Source organism: Taudactylus pleione, unplaced genomic scaffold (genome assembly GCF_031769625.1).
Source record: "Taudactylus pleione unplaced genomic scaffold, aTauple2 ptg000122l, whole genome shotgun sequence".
NCBI lineage: Eukaryota > Metazoa > Chordata > Amphibia > Anura > Myobatrachidae > Taudactylus > Taudactylus pleione.
Window position 1 is genome coordinate 2,939,444 of NW_028284524.1, and position 21,864 is coordinate 2,961,307.

At 42.2% G+C, this 21,864-nt stretch overlaps 1 protein-coding gene across 3 annotated transcripts in view; it reads left to right on the top strand.

The window, feature by feature from the left end:
* ZRANB3 (zinc finger RANBP2-type containing 3) overlaps window positions 1–21,864 on the top strand; it is a 413,977-nt gene that overhangs the window by 240,127 nt on the left and 151,986 nt on the right. For all 3 annotated transcript variants that reach the window (XM_088472267.1, XM_088472268.1, XM_088472269.1), the window contains 3 exons: window positions 15,410–15,588; window positions 21,222–21,453; window positions 21,604–21,689. In XM_088472267.1, the coding sequence (XP_088328393.1) occupies window positions 15,410–15,588; window positions 21,222–21,453; window positions 21,604–21,689 (497 nt within the window). The remainder of the gene's footprint in view (window positions 1–15,409; window positions 15,589–21,221; window positions 21,454–21,603; window positions 21,690–21,864) is intronic.

Sequence of the window (21,864 nt, forward strand, 5' to 3'; positions counted from 1 at the left end):
TGCATGGGTTGTGACAGGTGCAGGGTGCTAGAATGAAAACTATAATGTGCAAGTTTGCAATGGAATATGCTGGCACTATATATGTAACTCTTAATAAGTAAATAATCAACATCACTTAGAATGCAGCCTGTCTGTTCACTAAGGACCAGGGACATCGCTTGGCATCAGGCTATCCAATCACTAGCATCCAGTGACATCATTGAGAATGCAGCCTAACCATTCACTAGAAACCAATAAATTCACAGGGGCATATGAGGCATGTGTGTATAGACAAACAGGTACACTATAACTACAATTTCAGGGGTTGTTTTTCTTAACAAAGGTAATCAGATTTGAGGCTTTCCAACTTATTTTTATTTTCCATCCCCTCCCCTCTTTGCTGTTAGTATGGAGGTGACTGTTAAGCCCCCAGACATGAATATGAAATTACTGAGAAACGTCTGATTGGCCATTTTGCAGGAGTATTTTGTGCTGCGCTAGCTATATTTGGATTCATCCTGTCACCTCAGATGGAAAGATAATTATTGGCATCCAGTTGTTGCTGACACAATTTCCGCTAGGTTTAGGTGCTAAATGTAGGTATTTGAGTGACATAAGGAGGTTTTCAGTGCAGATTCTCAGAGGAAAAAAAAACATGCATGTAGATTGCAGAAGTATAATTTAGCTGAATTATGCTAAATAGCAGAATATATTTGAAGCACTTTTTACAATTCGTACATTTTTATATGGCATTCCTTCCGTAATAAGGTTCTTACCAAACATTCAATGATATTGACATATTAAAAATATATGCAGGAATGGACCTTTCTCATACACTATATTATAGTGTGGTATTAGCTAAACAAATGTCAGCGAGGTGACCCAAGCTGTACAATACTATATTTAATCTGAGAAAAGACTTTTCATTTATTTTGAAATTTATTTCCCAGCAATTCAGAAAATTATAGACATGCATGATACCTTATTCACTGTGTCCCCATGATTTCATCCAGCTTATTGCTCTCCAACAGTCCAAGGCTATATATGTTAATTTACCCATAAATGAAGCCATGAAAAGACTTCTTAAATTATGGGTGAAAATAGCACATATGGTCTCCCCTAACAAGCACTCACTTTGTGAATAGATAAATTCACAGGGAAAAAATTATTCTAGTTAGGGTCCGATGTAAGGACCACCTTTAGCTATAGCCGTCATTGTAGAAGAGCAATTCCATGAAAATATGGACATATAGCCTAAATCATAAGTCAACAGGTACAAGATATTGGCATTAATAAACAGTTTAAAGGGGCCTAACCATTAACAGATAAATTTGAACGATGAACGATATATCGTTCAGTCATTCAATTTATCTGTCATGGATTGGCCCAGAACGATGACAGATGCGCAGTCCCGCGGCCGACAAATTGTGTCTTTCGTCTCTCCAACATATTGGTCAATTATCGCTTATTGCTGACAGATATTAGAAATATCTGTCAGTTTATAAGCGGTAAACGACGAATGATATTTTTAATGAAAATTAATAGAAACATAAAAAAAAAATCCACTACCTGAATGATATCTGTCACCGCAGCCCCAGGAATTTTCAAGGGATAAATCTTTTGTCTTTCATCGTAGAGAAAGATCTGCTAATGGATAGGCCCCTTTAGTGCTCTATTTTGCTAACAGAGGAAAATAATTTTGATTTGTGATCTAATACTTAATATTAGGCCTCTTTAAACATATTGGTGTTCACTGAATTAAAACTATATTGTAGAAAACCATATTATGGACAGGTTTTCGTTCATTTGCATATAAAGCAATGAAAATATGTGTTTGATTCAATTATCACATAATATCTCAATATCAGGGTTAATAAAATGGAAATAAGGCAATTTAACAGCCATAAATAATTCTCTCTCCAAAAGTACAACAGTGAAGATGATTTTATTACCGAAAATGGTAAAAAAAAGTTTGATTATTTATTAAAATTTCGAGATATTACCTCAAAATTCAGATTTATATTAGTTTCTAAATGCAAGCTCATTTTTAAAAGGAGATGGTCTTTTTCTAGGCTGTAATTTGAAGTAACAGGATCAACATATTATTGGTAACTGAATCACATTCAGTTGCGCCTTTGATCAGGAGGTAGGTCTAAAGAGGAAGTGCCACCATTTACACAACTGATCACAGTCATTGATTATACAGGGATGTAGTCGCATCATATTTTTTGAGAGTATATAGCATATAATTTTAAGTCTACCTACATTTTTCAATTTGTAAAGCGGCATATTCAATATTCTCTGTAAATCCCTGCAGAATATGTGCGAGCTATACAAATAACTGGTAATAAAAAATTAATATATATATATAAATAATAGTTCAGAAGTTAAAATTGTTGCAACAACCCAATACTGATAACAGGGGACATTATTATATTTTGATCATGAATGTATTGTAGTACTTGGTTAGTCTTGATTGTGTTTTGAATGTACCTATTTGTAGCATACTTGCCTATTCTCCCGAAAGGTGCGGGAGTCTGCCCATTTTCAGGTAGTCCCCTGCACCCCCAAGGGAGTGTCTGGAGCTCCCGCCCACACTCTAGTGAAGTGGACCTAGCTGAAGAGATAATTGCCGGGAATCGTGGGTCCCTAGAAAGGGGGCAGGGCTAAATTGCTGTGAATTACGTCATTTTGCTCCGTCCCGTCCCCACAGACCCCCTTTAACCAGCATTTTACTGTGACGGGGTCAGGGCCTAAGGACATGAAAGTCCGGGCCCCTCCCCCTAAAGTGGTCACATCCCGGAGAGGAGAGATCAAAAGTAAGCAAATATAATTTGTAGTTCATATTTTTAATTGGCACTTCTATGTATCTGAATCTACGTTTGTATTCTTTTGTAAACTTTTAATCAGAAGTATTCCAAGTATTGAGTCATGTTGTTACGTTCCAAATTGTGAAAATATTTTGTAAAACAGTAGGTTATATAAGTAGTAGTAGTTGCATTAATTGTTAACGAACATATTGTAATCAGTACACTTTACCATGGTCATTACCCACTTTTTGATGTTATACAAATTGTCATACTTAGTCTTTTTTTTAATTAAGGTCTTATAAGATTGCCTTGTAGACGACATTAGTCGTTTTTGCTCCTGACGTCAACACAAAAAGATTGTTACATAGAAACATAATATTTGACGGCAGAAAATAACCATTTGGTCTATCTAGTCTGCCCCTTTTTTGACGTGATATGCAAAAGGCTCACGTAAAGTTATCCATGAGAAAAAGAGTCTCCACCTAGGTCAACTCCAGCAACGTAAAGTGTCTGTCCCTGTGCTTATTTGTTGTCATGCCAAAGCAGACTTTTATCGAGAATTGAACTCGTTTGAAATTAAAGATTCGTTTTTCACATAAATGAAATATGAGATGTAAAATAAGGGAAAAACTGAAATTTTCTACCAGTAAACAGGGCTTACATCAATTTTCCTGGAGAAACCAGTTAATATGTATCATTCTCTACAAGGTATAAATAAAGTCCATTGTTGCAACATGTCTTTAACGATTTAGGCACCATAGGCCAAGAAAGCGCACAGATGTCAGTTTTATTTATTGACTTGCTTCACTAAAATCATCACTACTCGGCTCCATTTTGTCATACATTAATGTTCATACACCTAAACCTTCCTCGACAAATGTTCTATAGAATAGGGAAAACCGCATCAAAATCCATCCAGTGCTTCTCGAGATTAGCCCTAACAAACAGACAGATGCCTACCAGGGACTTCATTTTATCTATGTAGATAACTTACACGAGATAGCACTTAAGCTATTTTGATAGTATTTTATATGGGGCTTATTGTGGGCTGTTGGGTTATGATGATTTGTTCACATTAGTGGTGGCTGTTGTACAATGAATAAAGTTATCACTGTAAAAAGGTGATTCCATTACCGGTGGAATTGCCCATGACCCACATCCGTCCTCTCATATCTCAAAAAGGAGATGCGTGTTTCATTGGTGTGACATACAAGACCAAGTTTTCATACATGACCAGGCCTTTAGTCATACAACCTTTGGCACACAAGTCTCCAGCACATCTATTTTCTCAATTCTTATACAGAGAAGTCCAATATTGGTGTTCAGAGCAGTATATAATGTCCCTTCCCACATAGCTGCAGTGCAGGGATACAACTGCCTCTCAGCCACTGCAGCCTTTAGGCAGAAACCTACTGTTCCTAATTTAGATCTGGTCCTTGTGACATTTTAAACATTTTAATCCAGAAAAAATTAAGCATTCACATTGTAATTCATCTCTGCATTTGCTTGATTAAAAAAGGTACTAGCTATGTTGGCGGGAAGCTATTAGGCTGTATGATGTATGTGTATTTCTATACTAAAGTTTTGACAGAACTTTTTCTATTTAGGCCACCTTTAGGTATTGCACTACAAATGTAAGAACACATCTTTCACCTTAACCTTAGTTCTTACAAGCTTGAAGTCTCCATATATTAAAATACTCCAGAATCACTGAAAATCTTTAACAATGACTTAAGCCACTAGGTGACATTTTAAATGAATTTGCTGATAACCACCATTCGTTACAACAGATTCTTTAAGTCGTCCAGTGTGTACGCACTATATCACTGATGATGTGCGCTCCTGCGCGTCATCAGTGATCACGTGCGTCAATATCGTCAGCAGGAGCCATGCCGCCGAATGCAGCACGGCCCCCGCCACGTTCCGTCACTTCTGACCGGCAAGTGTGTATACACTTGCCGATGCCAGCACCCCCGTCATTAGCGACGCCAGTACCCGGCATTACTGTAGGTCACTTGTTTTTAGGGAGATGGAATGTGGTGTACAACCCCTCCCAGTTATCCGGAAACATAAGCTTTTGAGAGCTTTAATATACATGGTTGATTCAAGAAGAATATAACAAACACTATCCTTTTTGTTCCCATCTTGAAAAAGCGCATTGCCCAAATTAAAACTGTGTTGCTTTTAGGGTACATGTCAAGTTCTGTGTTCATTGTTTCAATGTATACATACATACACACACAGAGACATGTAGAGTGGTGCTTGAAAGTTTGTGAACCCTTCAGAGTTTTCAATAGTTTCGTCCTCGATATTTTAAGTGCTAAAAGTAGATAAAGAGCACCAAATCAAACAAATGAGACAAAAAAAATTAGACCTGGTCATCTTTTCCAATATCACATATCTGAACCTTTGCTTTCACTATCTGGTATTACCCCCTCGTGCAGCAATAACTGCTTCTAAACATTTCTGGTATCTGTTGATTAGTCCTAAACATCAGCTTGTAGAAATTTTTTTCCCATTCCTCCATACAAAACAGCTTAAATTCTATTATATTGGTGGGTTTCCTCCCATGAACTGCTCATTTCAGGTCCTTCCACAATATTTCGATTGACTTAAAGTCAGGACTTTGACTTGGCTATTCCAAAACTTTTAAATATATTCTTCTTTTAACTATTCTTTGGTCAAATTACTTGTGTGCTTTTGGTCATTGTCTTGCTGCATGACCCACGTTCTCTTGAGATGCAGCTCATGGACAGATGTCCTGACATTTTCCTTTAGAATATTCTGGTATAATTCAGAATTCATTGTCCCATCAATGATGGCAAGTAATCCTGGGCCAGATGCAGCAAAACAGGCCCAAACCATGATACCACCACCATGTTTCACAGATGTTATGAGGTTTTTATGCTGGAATGCAATGTCCTTATTTCTCCAAACATAACACTACTTATTTAAATCATAAAGATCTATTTTGGACTCATCTGTCCACAAAACATTGTTACAATAGTCTTCTGGCTTGTCCAGGTGATTTTTAGCAACCTGCAGACGGGCAGCTCTTTTTGGAGAGCAGTGGCTTTCTCCTTGCAATCTTGCCATACATACCATTGTTGTTCATTGTCCTCCTGATGGTGGAGTCTTGAACATTAACATTAGCTAATGTGAGAAGGCCTTCAGTTGCTTAGAGGTTACCTTGGGTTCCTTTGTGACCTTGCAAACTATTAGACGCCTTGGTCTTGGCGTGATCCTTGTTGGTCGACCACTCCTGGGGAGGGTAATAATGGTCTGGAATTTCTTCCATTTGTACACAATCTGTCTGACTGTTGATTGGTGAAGTCCAACCACTTTAGAGAAGGTTTTGTTACCTTTTCCAGCCTGATGAGCATCAACAACTCTTCTTCTGAGGTCCTCAGAAATCTCTTTTGTTTGTGGCATTATACACTTCCATAAATAAGTGTGGTGAACATCCCTGTTATTTTAAAAAAGACATGTTGTCCACTTACACCTGATTGTCATCCCATATATTGAAAATACCTGACTCTAAATTCCCCTTCCAAATATCTGCTAAGCCTAAAGGTTCACATATTTTTGACACTCAGATACAGTTATGTGATATTAGATAATTTTCCTAAAAAAAAAAAGAACATGTCTTTTTTTTTGTTTCATTTGGTTATCTATCTGCTTTTAGGACTTGTGTGAAAATCTGAGGTAGTTTTAGGCCAAATTTCAGCAGAAATATAGAGAATTCTGAAGGGTTCACAAACTTTCAAGCACCATTGTGCAGTGTTCGCAAATACGCGCTATAGCGCGTATTTTACCCGATATTGAGCACTGGGGACTCACTTTTATAAAGTAGCTGGGTCCCTGGGGATGCGCTGTACTGTGGCCAATCCCTGACAGCTGACTGCAGCACAGCGCGTCCCCCTGAGAAAGACACAACGCTGTCTGTTATAGCAGCCAATGAGAGTCAGATAGACTCTCATTGGCTGCTGCTGTCAAAAGCCGTGCTGGGATCAAGTGTCTGATCCCAGCATCGGCACAGCATCCGTGGCCGGCGCTGGGACAGTGTGTTTGTTCCCAGCGCCGGGTAAGCCACAGCGGCGGGTACCTGGTAAAGGGACCGCCTGGACCCTTCCACCAACGTTGATGGTAAAGTGGCGGTGGGAGAAGCTTTGCTCCGGGAGCAAGCTAAGTGGTGCTCACTGCTTGGAAGCCAAGTAGCGGCGGCGTTTTTTTGGCACTGGCCGCGAGCCAATAGGAGGCAGACGGAACGAGCCCATCGCAGCTCGCCGCGTCATAGCCCCGCCCACTCGTGGCATCTTGAATTAGACGCCGCTGAGCGGGAAACTTCAGTACCGGCGACAGAGGGGAGGAGTGAAGACCTCCCGAAGAGAAGAGCGTCGCGGCAACAGTTCCGGAGGCCGCGCAAGAGGCCAGAAGACAGCGTGATCAAGAAGGAAGAAAGGAAGAGGCGGCGCCGCTGGCCAGGATGGGCTAGCGGCAGAAGAATGAAGCTGAGGACCGGAGAGGACTGCGGGGGTGGAAAGAAAAAGAGCTAACGAAGCTCCCCCCCCCCCGCACCGTCTTCCACCGTACCGGTAGGCAGCCTTGGGCCCGTTTTTTAACTCCTCACTAGACTGCCAGGGTTGTCGAGCACTAGGCCCGTGGCATAAATTCAGGCAATAGGCCTGTGGGTATATAGGCGGGCACAAGGCCCGGGCTATATAGGGGACATTAGACCCAATTGAATGTATCTTCCCCACAAATAGGTGTGCCAATACTGGCAAAAAGGGCAAATAGCTGGCCCAATACTGGGGGCAATGCATAGGGGGTCAACTACTGGGGGCACTGCATAGGGGGGATTACTACTGGCGGCAATGCATAATGGGACTACTAGGGGTAATGCATAGGGGATTAATACTAGGGGTAATGCGTAGGGGGATTACTACTGGGGGCAATGCATGGAGGGGGGACTACTACTGGGGCCAATGCATAGGGGGACTAAAGGGCATTAATGTGCAGTATAATGTGTAAAGGCCGGGCATGGCTGTGTGGCACCATTTGTAAGGAGCATTACTGCATGGCATAATGTGTAAAGACCGGGCATTAATGTGCGGCATAATGTTTAAAGGCCGGGCATGGCTGTGTGGCAAAATGTGTAAAGACTGGGCATTACTGCGTGCGTGGCATAATGTGTAAAGGGCATTAATGTGTGGCATAATGTGTAAAGGCCGGGCATGGCTGTGTGGCATCATTTGTAAGGGGTTAGGGGAGGTCTGAGAGTTATATGGGGAGCTCTAAAGCATAAATTATGATGGGACCCAGAAACGGTGAGGATGGACCCCATTTTTTTTAAAGTGCAGTGTCCCTGGGACCCACATATTTTGTCACTCACCGCGATCACTGATTGTGTATATATAAAATGTATGTATGTGTGTGTGCGAGTAACGTGTAATAGCAGTTGAGTGCACTACAGTAACCTTACGCTGCAGTGACAGCACTGTGAGTCATCATGTAACTGCCTGCCTGGCTTCAGGTATTACTCTGCCGCAACTCACATTCTCCTGTAATGGAACACCACACAAAGGAAACCTGTAGCATGTAACACTATCTAGAAACTGCATAGGATAATTATACATGCAAAACGACGTGACTTTTTCATTGTGCTCACTGCTGGATAATTAAAACCTGAATATCATGTCTGTAGCAGCCTCACAAAACAATTTCTGAGAAGTATCAGTAAGTAATGGAAATTTAGGAGGTAAAAGGGAATATATAGGACATTTACATTGCTTAAAAATTGTTAAAAAGGAGTATTTAAGCTTTAATATTCTCCCTGTCTGTGTGGGGTTCCTTATGAAAGAGCACATATATTGAAATAAAAGTCCTGAGTCCAAAAGATCTAACGCTTACTACTGGACGTACTGTATACTACTAGGGCGCAATTTCGTCCTTATTAGGGAAATGCACTATGATATTAAGGGTTGTTAATGAAGCTTTCATTTTACTGTATGTTATTAAAAAATTTAATTTACTTGATTACCACTAATGAATAATGCTGCAATATTTTTATAAATTAACATTTAGGGAGAAATGCAATAGCCTGTGACTTGCAGCGAGTCTGCCCAATGTGTTAAAATGGAAATCATTTAAAATGTAAAAGCAACCTGGTTTTGCCTTATAAACGATTGCCACTTTAAAACATGGGGCTGGATCGCTGGAAACTGGCCGATGCCTGCAAGTAGTAGGCTATTAGAGTTTCCCTGTGGTGTTTATACTTTTTTAGTGATCCTTTTATTTGGTTACATAATATGAAGCTGTTCTATTTTTTGTTCTGTTTGCTTTTTGTAGGGTGGTTTGGCAGCCCCTCAGTCCAGCTGCTGCTGACTTATCAATGTATTGAATTCATTGTTTAGTACACTAGTGGGATTTTTCTCCTCCTTTTTGTTTGATAAAATGAGGAGTTGAGAACTGGAAACATTTTTGCTACTAGGAATCCTTGGTTTCCATCATTCTCAGATGTAATTCAGAGAGTGAACCTTGGAGCTGTGTCTGGGAACCTATATCTGGTATTTCTTTCCCAGCAGCAAGTTCATTTTGGGGTTTTGACGCAACAGTGCTCTTTACTTTGATCACTTGGACTAACTATTATTTAAGGATTGTTAATTTTATGTTAGGAGCCCCAAATACTAAGTATGAATCCACTGAAGTGAAAATACCAAAAATGCCTCGTTATTTGAAATGATTACTTATTGGATAGGTGTCTTACCTTCCTGACATCCTAATCTCCACAGAAAAAACATATACCATCGTTTTACACTTCTTCAGTGATCGTCTGCTGTAAATGTAATTTAATACGACATTAAACATGTGTCAGTCTGTTCTCTGGTAGCAATTTTCTCTCTTCTCTCTGGGCTTGAACCTATTAGATGCGAGTTGGTCCTGCGAGCCATTCTCACTGCGAATTAGGGGCCTGATACCAAGACTTACACTAATGAAATTGCAATTGCATTCTCTCACGGATCGCAGTTGCTAAAATATGCTAATGCCTTCCAAAGCACAGCCAATCATAGTGACACTCACTGCTGCCTTCTCATATCTGTACGACGCCGTGTGACACCATAAACATCGGTACCATCGATACACATCAGATAGTCACACAGTATGCAAGTTAAGTCTGACCAGCAACAAACACTGTAGCTCTCCTGACACACATAATGACAATATGACTAAATATTGAAACATAGAAAGCATCTCCGCTTCTGTGACTCCATTACTACATATGCCTAGATTGGCGCACCTCCTTGGTCAATATATATATATATATATATATATATATATACACATAGTACTATTTTTGAGCAGGAACTCAGTTCCTGAACCTCTCATTAACTATTATGTAGTTGCTTATGGCGTAACCATAGCTTGTGCATTTTTCGTTTTGCTAGGGGGACCTACTAGTACCAGGACCCCTGTACCAGAGAACAAAATGTGTCTTAAAGTAGAAACTTAATGTGGCATCGTAATAAAATTATTCAGCAGTTACAGGATTTGTATAATAATGATAAAATGACTGGGAAATACAATGAAGCCTAAAGTATATGTTGTTTTATTTTGTTTAATAGCTAATTACTTTATCCATTGAGCAGCATAATGTTTTATCGATCACAGTACAGTGATCGCATTGAGTGACAAAATATGTGGGTCCCAGGGACCCTCCACTTTAAAAAAAAAATGGGGTCCTTCCTGACTGTTTCTGGGTCCCATCATAATTTATGCTTTAAAGCTCCGCATAACCCTTACAAATGATGCCACACAGCCATGCCCGGCCTTTACACATTATGCCACACATTAATGTCCTTTACACATTATTCCACGCATTAATGCCCAGTCTTTACACATTTTGCCACACAGCTATGCCCGGCCTTTAAACATTGTGCCGCACATTAATGCCCGGTCTTTACACATTATGCCACGCAGTAATGCCCCTTACAAATGATGCCACACAGCCATGCCCAGCCTTTACACATTATTCTGCACAGTAATGCCCTTTAGTCCCCCAATGCATTGCCCCCAGTAGTTGACCCCCTATGCATTGCCACTACTAGTAATTCCCCTATGCATTAGCTCTAGTAGTCCCCCTATGCATTGCCCCCAGTAGTCCGCCTATGCATTGCCCCCAGTAGTAATCCCCCTATGCATTACTCCGAGTAGTAATCCCCCTATGCATTACCCCTAGTAGTAATCCCCTTATGCATTACCCCTAGTAGTCCCCCTATGCATTGCCCCCTGTGGTAATCCCCCTTATGCAGTGCCCCCAGTATTGACCCACCTATTTGCCCTTTTTGCCAGTATTGGCACACCTATTTGTGCGGAAGATACCTTCAATTGGGCCTAAAGCCCCCTATATAGCCCTGGCCTTGTGCCCACCTATATACCCACAGGCCTATTGCTTTAATGTATGCCACTGGCCTAGTGCCAGACAACCATGGTGGTCTAGGGAGGGGTTAAATAACGGTGGCCCAAGGCTGCCTACCGGTACGGTGGAAGAGGCTGCTGGGGGAACTTCGTTAGTACTTTATCTTTCCACCCCCGCAGTCCTCTCCGGTCCTCAGCTTCATTCTTCTGCCGCTGGCCCGTCCTGGCCAGCGGCGCCGCCTCTTCCTTTCTTCCTTCTTGATCACGCCGTCTTCTGGCCTCTTGTGCGGCCGCCAGAACTGTTGCCGCGACGCTCTTCTCTTCGGGAGGTCTTCACTCCTCCCCTCCGCTGCCGGTACTGCAGCCAGCTGTCAGGGATTGGCCACAGCACAGCGCGTTCCACGGGGACCCGGCTACTTTATAAAACTGAGTCCCCAGTGCTCAATATCGGGCAAAATACGTGCTGTAGCGCGTATTTGCGAACACTGCAGTGAATATCGGCAGAGGGGTCTAATCTCTTCACTCTATTACTATTAGACATATTGCAGCAGTTACTGTATGAATTATTAATTAATATATTTATAGTTTGTGTAGGAGGGAAAGCAATGTGAGTGCCATGTTCTGCACATTTATTAGCTATTGTCTTTTCATTTTATTTTCTGATGTTCCTCAATGCAGTAGGGCTGAAGAGTTACTGTGCTTAAAATATATACGATTGATGTAACAGCAAAAAGCATCTTGTAACATACACAATAGAGTTTTCCTACCTTGGCAGGTGCTATGGTGTCTGACATTGTTCATAATTGTGTTATTTATATACTAGCATTGATTTTCACCTGTTAACATCTGTGCTAGTGCTAACACGCACACACAAAATATGTTTATGGTTCTTCAAAGAATTACAGCTGAAAGTTTGATATTTTGGCTAGAGTACAGGCAGTTGAATATGCGGCCTATGTTTTACAGCATTAATTTGGGGCTAAGACTGCACATTGCTTTTAGGTATAGTTCCATGTTTGTAAAAGGTCTTAAAAAGATCAGTTTTTTTATATTTCTGTCTAGCATTGATCATAGTACATTTTGCAGGTTTAGGTCTTAGGACATTGAATATACATAATTCTCACATTTTGTCCTCTTTTGTTAAATTGGTTTATAGATATTCCTTACTAGCTGAAGTACCTGGCATTGCCCGGGTTTACATTTTCAAGATATTAAGTTTTATTATACGATGTCGTTCAAATCGATCCAGTGGCTCCCTGGGTCAAAATTCTGCCCGGCGCACTCTGCTGTGAGGTCTGACCGGGACCCCAACCACTCTATTCGGCATCCCAGACCAATTGCCACCCCTCTGTGAAGTTTTCATACAAATCCATCCAGTGGAATGTCCAGAAGAGACTCCCCGGATCAAAGTTCTGCCCAGCATCCTCGGGTCAATGTATACCAACGGGAGGTCCGACTGGGACCTAAACCCCTTAGTATGTCTTCTGGGATCCAATGTTACCACTCTGTGAAGGTTCACCCAAATCCATCCAGTGGAAGGCTCAGAACAGGCTCCCCAGGTCAAAGTTCTAGCCAGCGTCACTGGGTCAAAGTTCTGGCCTGCATCCACCAACGGGAGGTCCGACTGGTACCCTAACCCCCCCTAAAACCTGGCCAGGATCCAACTGGACCACCTCGCGTTGCTTTCATCCCAATCGGTGTAGGGGTGTCCGAATGCATATCTGGAGAGACAAACAAATAAACAAACATACCAATGAATTTTATATATAAGATGTCAACTTCATTAAATATTTGTGTAAGTTGTATTCTGTTTTATGTCACTTATTTATTTTTAGTTTATAAATATAATTTAAAAAATTCTTTGTAGTTCAAACTATGTAAAATTTCATAAAATAATTAAGATTTTAGAAGGCTCTTTGATGTTACCTATTACAGTATTTAGCTTCATCTGAAATGGGCAAATTGGTTAGAAATCAGTGCCTACGGAGCCCAAAGAAAGCCTAGTGTGCATTTATTCTTGGACAGCACTAACAGTTGTCCAAGAATATTCCCATTCAAATTGAATCCTGATCATGCTGCTCAGTACTCACACGAGTTGCAGGATCAGCCTGTGGGTGGCCAGCATGGCAGAAAAGACGCCTGATATATCTTCTGTAGGAACAAATGCCTTAACTATATGAAGTCTTACCTCTGATAAGCTCCTGCAGCCTCAACATATTCATCCTTCCTCTTTATCCTGGTCCCCCTCTATAACACTACCCTCTCTTACCGTTAGGTATTTTCTCTTAACACTTATTTTTGTGTTGCTTTTTACTTGTGTGTCAGTATGTATATTTTTGTTACTACCTTTTTCAAAAAAATATTCATGAATCTTTGGAATATCTGTGACATGGAAGGGTTAATATATAGATTAAAGGTTTCAGGAGTTCTCCTCTTAGTTAAATTCATTAACTCATGGAGGGAGTGGGGAGGGGGGGATGCTGTTTCCATCTTTACCTTAATGTGGTTAGAGCAATTTTCTTTCAATTTAATTCTTGTTATCTCATCTAATTCAAATGCGCAAATCCTGCTCTAGTTCACCTTACACCATACTCTTTTTCATATAGCAAATGGAGGACATCTTAATACACCTCTTATCTGTGCTCTGGTGAATTGATCAGCCATTGATAGAAATATGACATTTTTTTTTTAGAAATTAATTTAAATTCAGAGGTAAATAGTGACACATGCCTCTGTAGTAGTAGAATGAATGATTATTAGGTGTGATTAGCCAGTGGGAAATAACTATTTTTTTTCTGTAGCTCGCAATCAGTTTAGACTCAAAAAATTGGCTTCCTCTATTTGTGCCGCATTTTGACTTATGAAATGTCAAGCAGTTTGTGAAACATCAATGTCCAGATGTGTCAACATAATCTATCCTCCATGCCCCACTTCATATATGGTGGTCCTGCTCGATTTTGCGAACTTTCTGGGATGATGTAATATCGGTTGCAAGCAAAGTCCTAGGCTCAGGGGTGCCAGGTGGGACTGAATTCTGGCTGTTAAATTGACATGTATCGCCCTTATCGGTTTACAAAAAATCGCTGTTGAAATATTTCTACAGTACAGCTAAGGCTGTTATACCTGTGCACTGGAAATCTACTACCCCACCGACCCCTACTGACTGGTTTCATAGATTAGAAATGTATAGATCAGTGGATGACCTCATAATGTCCTCTCCTGATAAATTTCAGAATTATTCGCTGATCTGGGCCCATGGCTGGAATTCTGTGAATCCGACAGATACAAACCCCTTGCTGGCACACCTTAATCCTTCCTTTCAAATAAGTTGATTGAGTATCACCCAGTACTTTATTGGAGACCTGGTGGTCCTCTCCCATCCCAATTCCTCCCATATCCCCTTTATCTTTGTTCTCTATTTTATTTTCTTTCCTTTCATGGTCTATTTTACCTTTTCTACCTTCTCATTCGATAACTTAGAGCATAGTTTTCACCCTAAGTTAGACACTCTGTGTAATTTTGACCTTGTTGATACACTGTGACTATTTTTATGATATGTATCCATTTCAGTATTTGGATGTTCACATGTGTAGTATTATGAAGTTTTTGTTCATTGTTTGCCTTGTTACGCAGATATTTTCTTTGTCCATATGCAAAAATATTAATAAATACTACTTGCATAAAATAAAATCTATCCTCCATGCACTACAAATCACGTTACACATAACAGGTGAGCACCGTGCAACATTTTTGAAAGTTTTTTACTTAAAATGCGCCTTATTTGCAAGGTGATGCAAATTGGACTCACAAGCAGCTTATGCTGATTCAAATCATATGCGGCATGCTTATATTCTGTGTGCGACTGCGGTTATATATACATGCAAAATGCTATGTTACAGTGTCAGTGGATGTGACACTCTAATGTAGCATTTTGCATGCAGATACAGCTGCAGTCGCACATAAACTATAGGCATGCCGCATATCATTTTAATCAGCAGAAGCTGCTTATGCATCCAATTCACATCACTTTGCGAATAAGATGTATTTTAAGGGAAAAAGTTGCACAAAAAGACGCTCGGCGCTACGGAGGTTGATGTATGTTAAAGATTACCTCAGATCACAGAAACGTTTTGCTTTCATATTATAATCTATACTGAATTCTTGATCTTTTTCCTCTTCTTGTGATTTTTAATTTATTTTCACAGATGGGCCTCGGGAAAACTATACAAGCGATTGCGGTGTCTTATTTCTACCGCGATGAGTGGCCTCTTCTGATTGTAGTTCCCTCCTCACTGAAGTACCCATGGATCGAGGAAATGGAGAAGTGGATTCCAGAGCTAGGACCTGAGGACATAACAGTCATTGAGAACAAGACAGATGTTGGGTATGTAGGGACTGTGGTAGATATGGTTTTAAACCATGAAAAAGATGCCCAACCAAACGTGGTGTTACAGCTTGCCTCCTTTCCCTCAACAAATGTCACTCACTCATAATAGACGCAGTGGAGTTGTTTCCATGCAATTTGCTTATAAAGCTTTATTGCCACATTGCCCAGTGTGGTATTTATTCACTCTCTTCCATGGTGTCCACTTTGGACACATGATGGTTAACGTCAGAAGAGTTGAGCTTCTCTGTATACACGTACATGGGTCTCAGATTTTCTGAAGAATGTTTTCCTTATTCTGTCCTTTTCAAATTGTTCCAAGGTCCCTGGAGTTTTTGGCACCATTCGTAAGATAACGGCACATGGAAACTAAAAGTGGGCAACGTTCAGTGGTGTAGTTTGTTGTGCTGTGCAGTTGCATTGCATTTACGCAGGGCTGTTAGTTAATCTAATAAATCAATTTGTTCATCATGGGGCTTCTGAGTTGGGAGCAAAGCAAAAAAAAAAAAAACGTAACTTTGCACCTGGAACGGGATGGGTACGGGATACCGTCAATCAGGATCCTGACACTCAGAATCCCGATGCCAGCATCTCGACTGGGTTACAATGCCGACACCAACCGGTAAGTAGGCTAACCCTACCCCTAACTCTCCCTCCCCGCAGCCTAACAGCCTAAACCTAACATTCCCCCCCCTCCCCCCCGCAGCCTACACCTAACTCTGTCCTAACCCTCCCCCTAGTGTCTAACCCTAACTCAACCCCTAACCCCAATACTTACCACCGGGATGCCAGCAGTCCGGATGCTGTTGCCTGGATTCTGGCTGGTGTTCTGATTCTGGTCCAGCATTCTAAGCGCAGGCATGTAACCTGCCAGAATCATCCCCCTGGAACAAACCATGTTGCATTGCTTAGGGTGCAAATATTTATTTATTTAGTTTTTTGCATGCAGAGTGAATACGGGCTGCTTTTCCGTGTACAGCCATGGCCAAAACTTTTGAGAATGACACAAGTATTGGTTTTCACAAAGTTTGCTGCTTTGGTGTTTTTAGACCTTTTTGTCAGATGTTACTATGGTATACTGAAGTAAAATTACAAGCATTTCATAAGTGTCGAAGGCTAGTATTGACAATTACATTAAGTTTATGCAAAGAGTCAATATTTGCAGTGTTGACCCTTCTTTTTCAAGACGTCTGCAATTCGCCCTGGCATGCTGTCAATCAACTTCTGGGCCACATACTAACTGATGGCCGCCCATTCTTGCCTAATCAATGCTTGGAGTTTGTCAGAATGTGTGGGTTTTTGTTTGTCCACCCGGCTCTTGAGGATTGACCACAAGTTCTCAATGGGATTTTCCTGGCCATGGACCCAAAACTTTGATGTTTCAGGGGCGTGTCTGTACCTGCGACTGCAAATTCTTACGCAGTGGTTAAGACTCCAGGCGACATTCTGAGTGACCATAGAGTTGCTCAGAACATCGATGCTGCAACCGATGGTGTGTCTTTGTACACAAGTGGCGGACTTGAGACACCACTAGTGGGCATCTCAGTACAGATCCCAGTGGATTTGTTGTGTGCATATTTTCGTACAATCACTGCGTACAGATCGCAGTCGTGGCAGGATTTGTGTCCACCTCTGAATCGGGCCCATTGAGAGCAACTTTAAATGCTCTGCTGACATTGGTTAGTGAATGCCTTTGTATTTTCTGATTTTTTTTTTAAAAGTTTTAAACAGTGGAATAATTGCTCAGAAACAGGATCGGTATGAAATACCGGCTCCTGTTTAGCCGCTGGTTCAAATCCTGACAGGAGAAGCCCGACAGGAGGAGATCCCGATGCCGGCTGGTAAGTACCCTACCGCTTCACTCCCCCCCAACCCTACCTTAGCGGTGCCTAAAACTACCAGGGTGGTGCCTAACCCTAAGTCCCCCCTCGGGGTGCCTAAACCTAACTCTCCCCCCTAGGGGTGCCTAACCCTAATCTCCCCCCTCCAAAACCTGACCCTGCTACACTCCCTAAACCTAACCCTCCCACAGATCCCCCCTACGGCTAACGCTAAGACGCCCCAGACTTGCCTCATTCGGGCTGGCGTCAGGATTAAGATAGGCAACTGTATTTTGACGCATATCTTAAGTCCCCTGTCGGACTTCTCCTGTCGGGATAGAGACCGCTGGCATTTAGTCCGCTGATCTATAAACTGCATCCCCTCAGAAACACTGAATAGAAACACTATATAGTGCATTGTGTGTGGTGAATAAAACATTGTGCAGGCATTTATTATTTGTAAGCTCGGTCAGTATTTGTGAAAATGCAACTTTTCCATTCACCAACAACCAGCGGTGTTACTGAGGTGTTTTGGGCCTGATTCAGAGACGGACGGTAATGCAGACGCAGCTGTATACTCTCACTGATCGCAGTAGCTAAAATATGCTAATACAACAGGCGGCAGATTTTGAGACACCCACCAGAGCCCTCGTAGTTGCTTGCAACTGAATACACAAACACAGCATTGTATGCAGATCTTCAAAACATTGACACCTCGAGTAAGTCTACGGTCACTCAGAATAGCTGTGGTAATTAAGACACAGGAGGTTAATTCATGTGCGTGCGCTATCGCAGACGCTGGCTAGTACGCTCCCAGGCAGGGCCGGATTAATAATGGGGCTGATGGAGCTACAGCTCCAGGCCCACCACCAGATTAGGCCCACAGCAGCATATGACAGGATAAAAAAAAACATTCTGCTTCATCCTTCATTAGCCTGCCAGTTCGATGCCCCGCCCCCACAACCCCCCTGGCGGAGACCAACCCTCCTCCTCAGACTCGGACTGAGCTGCCCGGGAGGTAATTCACTGGTAAGCCCCACTGCATTGTGGCCACGCCCCATTCTGTGAGGGGGCGGGGCTTAGCGGGCTGCGAAAGGGACGGCTCGCTGCCATCAGGGCTGGATTAACAGCTGCGGTAAGATCCAGCCCCCTGCCCATACAGCCCCCTGCCGTCCGAAGCCCCGCCCATGGTCAATGTAGCTCCGCCCACCGGCACCATCCAAAGCTCCGCCCACTCGCGGGTAGGCAACCCAAAGTTTCATCCATTTACCTCAGCAAACGAGTCAGTTGGACTGGAGACTGTACTGTAGTGAGCACTGATGTTATGAAAGTGAAGCCGAAGAGGCTGAGCTGTCTTCAGAAGTAGGTCAAGGGGAATACCGACCATCCCCACAGGTCAGTGTAATAGTATCTGGTGCTGCTCTGTGTTCTAGAGCGTGATCTTTCCTGGGGCCGTGTGTACTGTATGTTTTAGTGTGTGTGTGTGTGTATATATATATATATATATATATATATATATATATATATTATGCATGTGTAACTGCAATCTAAAATTAAGTGGATTTCCAGGAACAGAGGGCCTGATTCAGAGACGGACGCTCTGAACGAACGCTCACTCTGAATCTTTTTTTTTTTTTTGTGTTCGGCCTCCTGGCCGCTCGCATAGCTGTGGGTGACCACCCACAGCTATTGCGAGTGGCCAGGTTGATGCTCCGATTCGGTCACAGTGCTGGAATCACGCAGATGCAGCAAGGAGGTGACTGACACCTCCTTCTGCATTTGCATTTTAGATAGATGGAATTACACAGCCACTTTTTCTTTAATCTAAACTTTTCTAGCACTCAAGGACAGGCAGACTATACAGTACATATCCTTTCACAAAAACAACAAATTATTTTTGTTGTAGCTTCAGTATTGGGCAGATACAATTAGCTGCAATCCTGCAGCTAATTGTATCTGCCCAATACTGAAGCTATAACAAAAAAAACCCTTTGACTAAAGCTCCATCCTGCTATTCATTGAAGGGTCACTACCCTGCAGGTTAAGCCCAGAGGGTGCACTTAATGTAGAAAACTCTGGGGCTCAACGCTCAGGATAACCATAGATTCCAGATACCTAATGCGGAATCTATCTACTTTAGCCACAGGTTTACCGCGCAGGTAAAATGCATAATAATTGAATAGTGCCGGCCATTATATCCGGACCTTTACCTGCACTGTAAACACTGTGGCTGATTGAATCTACCCCTATAAATTAAGGTAGTTGAAGGTAGCCGCTAGCTATGCCCCATGAAACTAGCCACACCCCATAGCAGAAACTACACACCCTGTACTGACCATACCCACACAGCTCTGATCACGCTCCCACATCACTAGTCACATCCCCTGTAGTGGCACACAATAGGCCCTTAATAAATTTCAGCTCCAGGCATAAGTGGACCTTAATCTGGCACTGCGCCCAGGAAAGCCCCAATATGCCTGCGTTTTGGCCGTAACTCCCCGTAACCATCCACATAACGGTCTCTTCCTGTCAATCAATTGCAAATTGAATCCTCGCAATTCATTCACAGTGCATGCGCAATGTGGCTTTAGATGCATGCGCAGACCACCGGTAATTGCTCAACTGCGTGAACATCGGGATAGCATTCAGCTCTGAATCAGGCCCTTTCTTCACATGTTCCCTGTACACATAGCAGGCATAGCTCGGATGGACATTGTGCCATGTAACTGTGGTTGCCATGGGAGTCCATGGGGCATATTCAATAGGCTGCGAGAATAGCAAAAAACCCGCACCTGCAAGGTTTTTCCTACAGAGCAAGCGTGATTTTTCTTAAAATCGATGATTTTAGGTAAAATCACCGGGACTTGCTCTGACACACCCGTGGCACCACCCTTAGGACTAATTAAGCAATTGGAAGTATCCAATTAGCTTAATTAGTCCTTAATTACTTACCTTCTGCAGCGCTGTCTTCTTCATCTTGCGTCGGGAGCCGGCTCTTCTGCAGCAGCAGTGAGTATGTTAGTGTGTGTGGTGTATGTAAGTGTGTATGAGTGTGTATGAGTGTGTGTGTGTGTGTGTGTGTCCCACTGTCAGTGTGTCCCGTGCAGTGTTTGTGTGGCCCCCCCGGAATAGGCGCTTGGAGAACTACATCTCCCAGCAGCCCTTGCCCCTCCCAGCACCCCCTCTCCAGTAAGAAGAGAGAGGGGACGCGACCGGGAGCCGCGGAGACCACTGGAGACCCTCGGACAGGTAAGTGAAGTTTGTTTGTTTTTTTTTTAAATTACGCAGCGCTGGGTTTACAGAATTCAAAAGACTGCGACCAGTATTTTTGGAGTTGAATCCTACGGGTATCAGGAGCGCACATACCCGCAGTATTTCTAAATTGGGCGCGAGGGGTGCAAGGTTTTAATCTCGCTAAACCTCGTGCCCAATTGTATATGCCCCCATGACTCTACACAAATATAAAGTATTGCTAGCAGTCTGATGAAGCAAACCATGGGAAAATGGTAGATACCAACATTCCGCTTATAACCTGCCACGATGACTTATTTGTTGTCTTGAAATGGTTTCTTCATTTATCTTTTTGGAGACAAATATGGGCAGAAATTAAGCTCTCTGTGTTTTACCACTTGTTCCCTGATATCTTACTTTGATTGAAAATGGATGACACTTATAGAAAGGGGATGTTATTTTTATAACGTTTATGTCTTCTTATCACTTAGGCCGCTCTGTTGTGATCCCCATTCGCCTCACAGCAGTGACCATAATAATAAAAGTCTGGAAAGTGAAACATGCACTCTGTTCTTTCTCCAGGAGGATTTCAGCTTGTAAAGTGACAGTTTTGGGGTATGGCCTGTTAACTTCCGATGCCAAGATGCTGATGAATGCTCTGTACAAACAGCACTTTAGAGTGGTTTTAGTAGACGAGTCTCACTACATGAAATCTAGAAATGCGTCTCGGAGCCAACTTCTGCTGCCAATCGTTCAGAAAGCGACAAGAGCCCTTCTACTCACCGGGACGCCAGCTCTTGGAAGACCCGAGGAGGTAATTGAATTTGTAGCAGACTGTGTGGGTTTTTTTCAGCATGCATCGGAATTTATTTTCCTAAGCGACACAAATTGACACTATTCTTTTACTGCAGTATTAAGGAATATAACCGTTTTTAAATAAGCTGTTTTTTCCCCCTGTCTCCAGCTTTACATGCAGATCGAAGCTCTGTTCCCCAGGCGATTTGGAACTTGGACAGAATATGCCAAGAAGTACTGTAACGCACATGTCAGGTATTCATTAATTTTCTAACTTCTACTAATCACCTACATAGGTTATTATTGAATATAGGAAACTGTGGAAAGGGCTGTTTCATAAATTAATTGCGTACATCTGAGCTTGCTGTATTATGTGCATATTATTAGGCATGCACCTTTCTTTCCTTAACTCTTTCAGTTCCCAATTATT